Source organism: Salvia miltiorrhiza, chromosome 2, assembly GCF_028751815.1.
Source record: "Salvia miltiorrhiza cultivar Shanhuang (shh) chromosome 2, IMPLAD_Smil_shh, whole genome shotgun sequence".
Lineage (NCBI taxonomy): Eukaryota > Viridiplantae > Streptophyta > Magnoliopsida > Lamiales > Lamiaceae > Salvia > Salvia miltiorrhiza.
The window spans coordinates 50,432,592-50,436,424 of NC_080388.1; the positions used below are offsets into that span (position 1 = coordinate 50,432,592).

The 3,833-nt window shown below is 35.6% G+C and overlaps 1 protein-coding gene across 1 annotated transcript; it reads right to left on the reverse strand.

The window, feature by feature from the left end:
* Positions 1–1,056: 1,056 nt before the first annotated feature.
* Positions 1,057–3,112, reverse strand: LOC131009677 (uncharacterized). Its single transcript, XM_057937089.1, has 7 exons — positions 3,102–3,112; positions 2,759–2,823; positions 2,379–2,576; positions 2,241–2,294; positions 1,649–1,885; positions 1,408–1,595; positions 1,057–1,323 (listed from the first exon to the last, which is right to left on the reverse strand). The coding sequence occupies exons 1-7, from the start codon at positions 3,110–3,112 to the stop codon at positions 1,057–1,059; spliced, it is 1,020 nt and encodes a 339-aa protein (XP_057793072.1).
* Positions 3,113–3,833: the final 721 nt, after the last annotated feature.

Genomic DNA, 3,833 nt, shown 5'->3' on the forward strand with positions numbered 1-3,833 from the left:
TTTATGGAACAGCAGTGAGCTGGAAATCTACATTACAATCTGTAGTAGCTCTTTCCACTACAGAAGCCGAATTCATGGCTGTCACAGAAGCAGTGAAAGAAGGTATATGGCTAAGAGGTATGCTATCTGAGTTAGGTATTAATCAACAGGTAGTCTCTATTCTTTGTGATAATCAAAGTGCAATTCACCTTGTTAAACATCAATCTTTTCATGAGAGGTCTAAACATATAGATGTTAGATTTCATTTTGTTAGGGATTTAGTTGACAAAGGTGAAGTTATAATAGAGAAAGTGTTAACTGATGATAATACTTCAAATATGCTTACCAAATCTTTACCAACTGTTAAGTTCCAAAAGTGTTGTTCTTTGATTGGTATGAGCTCTCTTGAGGAGAGCAAGTTTTATGTCTAATCTGTGCAGGTACATGCAGGTAACTCAGCGTATTCTAATTGTATTAGATAAGGTGGAGAATTGTGAGTAAAGTATCTGCATACAATTAGTCTATAGCCGAGGGGTCAGTTAGCAAATATGTAAGAGTTAAAAGAGTTCAGTTTTAGGTTGATAAAATTAGTTAAAACACTCTGGCCGAATTCGCGGCTCTCGCTAGAGAAACGGCTTCCGCTCTGGCGCACTTGAGTCCTCTGGACTTGATTCCTCTGGACTTGATTCCTCTGGCGTTGATTTCTCTGGCATTGATTTCGCTGCCTTGATTTCGCTGGCTTTGACTTTTCTCCCCTCTGACTTAGAAGCCAGCGCACAGCTCAACCGTCTCAGCTGCTATTTCTTTTCTTTAAATACCTAGGTTAGTTGTTGAGTTGTTGCTTAAGAATTTCCATTACTGTAAACTAGTTGAGAGTGAGGATACATAGCAATCTTGATAGATTTGTAGGCTATACACTTCTTCTAGTGTTGAGAGTTCTCAATTGTAATTGTAAAGTTCTTGAGTGTTCATAGTGAAATAGAGTGGATCGTTTCTTCTCCGTGGATGTAGGATTGAAAAATCCGAACCACGTAAATCTTGTTTGTGTTCATTTATTTTCTGTTCTTGCTGCGTTGATCATCTTTCAAGCAATTCCACAACAAAAGCCTTACAAAATTTCTTTATATCTCTCTCAATGAAGTCTTCGTAAGCAGCTCGGCTTTCTGCCTTCATATCTTCAAGCATTGATTTATATTCCTCCACATAGGTGCTTCTAACATATTTCCATAAAAGATTTTTCAATGTTTGTCCCTTGTGTAGCTTATTCCAATTCATGTACACATCGCATGCACAATTTTTGTGCTCTGCAAATGGCGTCAAAGTATTGACTGCATTTAGAAGCCCCTGAAAATTGAAAACATTCACAATAATCAGTAAGTAATTAAGTAATTATACTTAAGAGAAAAAAAATGAAGTATAAAGTCTTACCTTCTGTTGGTCACTAATAAATGTCCATCCTGCCCCATCTGCTATCCCAAGATCCTCAATGAGACACTTTAGAAACCATGTCCAACATTGCTCATTCTCTACCTCAACTATAGCCCAAGCAATTGGAAATATTTGGTTGTTTCCATCCTTGCCAACAGCACACATCAAAATTCCACCCAAGTATAAGTCTTCAAGATGCAACCATCAAGTCCAATAATAGGCCTACAGCTTATCTTGAAACCTTTCACCAGTGAGCTGAAACCCATGTAGAGTCCCTTGAAAACAGCCGCATCACCCAAAAGCAACTCATATCTTCCACCTCTATCAACCTTTCTTAATTCTGCTATATATCTCCTTAGTGAGGCATAATGTTCTTCTACTGACCCTCTTAAGAGCTCTATGGCAATGGCCTTAGCTTTGTAAACTCTATCTTTGTGGACTTCAGTTGCATATCTCTGTAGGATATCTGCTTTTAAATCTTTTACAATCAAGTTTGGTCTAAGCATGAACACATTCAAGTATCTTTTGGCAATCTATTTTGCACTTAAAAGCTTATTATTCATAACCCTAGGACAGTTGTGCTCATCTCCATACACCTTGATTTCAAAGGTGTTATCAGCTCTTACAACACTAGCGTATACCCTCCAAGGACAAGGTGAATTGCAGTAGGCCTCTAACTGATCTTTTGAAACCCTCTTAAAGTGTATAAATCTGCCATGTAAGGGCCTCTCTACACTCAAACCCATCTTGAAAATGCATCTCAATTCCAATATCTAAGATTTTATGATCACACTTAGGATTATAAACAATCTTCATTCACTTAGACTTAATACAGCCTGACTCTGCATCCTCATCACTTTCAGATGAATGCACATCACCCTCAAAATCTACATAATTAGAAATATTCTCATCTATTCTTAATCCATTCTCACAGCCAACATAATTATTATTAAGTCCAAAGATATCATCACCTTTCTTATTTCTCCTATCTTCTACATCATCGTCATCATTATCATTAGATAATTCAATATCAATTAGCTCATCATCAATTTCCTCACTTTCAGATGGATAATAATCCACATCATCATCACCACTCCACTCATTATCTCCACCCACATTTTGCTCAACATTATCATCAACAACCTTATGCCTATCCCCCTCATTTTCCCCTTCCAAACTCTATACGAATTAGTCAGGAATTTGGGAGCATATCTTATACCAAGATACAAAATCCAATTTTTTAACCTCATCCTCAATATCGAAATATTCAAATTTATCAGGATCGAATTCATACCTCCCAACAAATTTCCCCCAACATAATAGTTAGAATTTTCCATATATTCAAAATTACCTTCGTCGTGTAAAAAGATGGTGAATTGATCACTGCAAATAAAATCAATCACATTAATAATCGACCTAAGAAACATAACAACATATCCTAGGACTACTGAAAAGACATTAAACATATGGTCAATGTGTAAGAACTCCAAATAATGTTGCTGCAGGAATCGACAAATTAATACATACATATACATATAATAGAACTGTCACTCTTTTATCCATTAGCCTAACAATAAGGGCACAACTTTCTAATGGCGATTTATTTTCTTTCAAAATTATCAAAATATAAAATATTAGTAATGCTTTATCAATCAAAATCATAATTTAAGTATAAATAGTGATTAAAGGCCTACCTGTTCCCCATTACTCTAGCCAACTTCGATGCCCCCTGGCCACGAACAACACTGTCAGGCTGGGTGTATCAAGGAATAATCCTACCCTTCAATTAGAGACAAAAATTAGAGAGTAGAGAGAGTTCACAGAAATTAGCACAGAGTCAGAGTGACAACGACAATTGGTAGATGAATGAGTTTCTTTTTAATTTGAAGAATTTTTGTTGTTTGCGCAGAGTGGGGAAGATGGATTATATGGGTTTGTCTTTTGGGTTTTCTCTTTTTGTAGGGTTTATGTTGTTTACGCAAATAGTGGGGTGAAGAATTGATACCTCTTTTAAGTTATTTTATTTTTTTGTCAAATTATTTTTTTAATAAAAAATTAGAAATTTCCATGTGTATGCCACTCAGATAATAATACGCTACGTGGGCGCCAATTCAGTTTTAATTTGATCGAAATTATTCGTCGTGGGAAAAATCAGACAACACTAAGTTCGTGTATTTAGATTCAAAAAAAAAAGTTCGTGGGAAAAATCATAAAATGGTGAAAGTTCATGTATTTAGACGCAAATAACCCATATTTTTAATGAATTTGTCGGGAGGTATGAATTCGATCCTGATAAATTTGGGTATTAAAAAATAATGTTTGCTGCAGGAATCGACAAATGAATACATACATATACATATAATAGAACTGTCACTCTTTTATCCATTAGCCTAACAATAAGGGCACAACTTTCTAATGGTGATTTA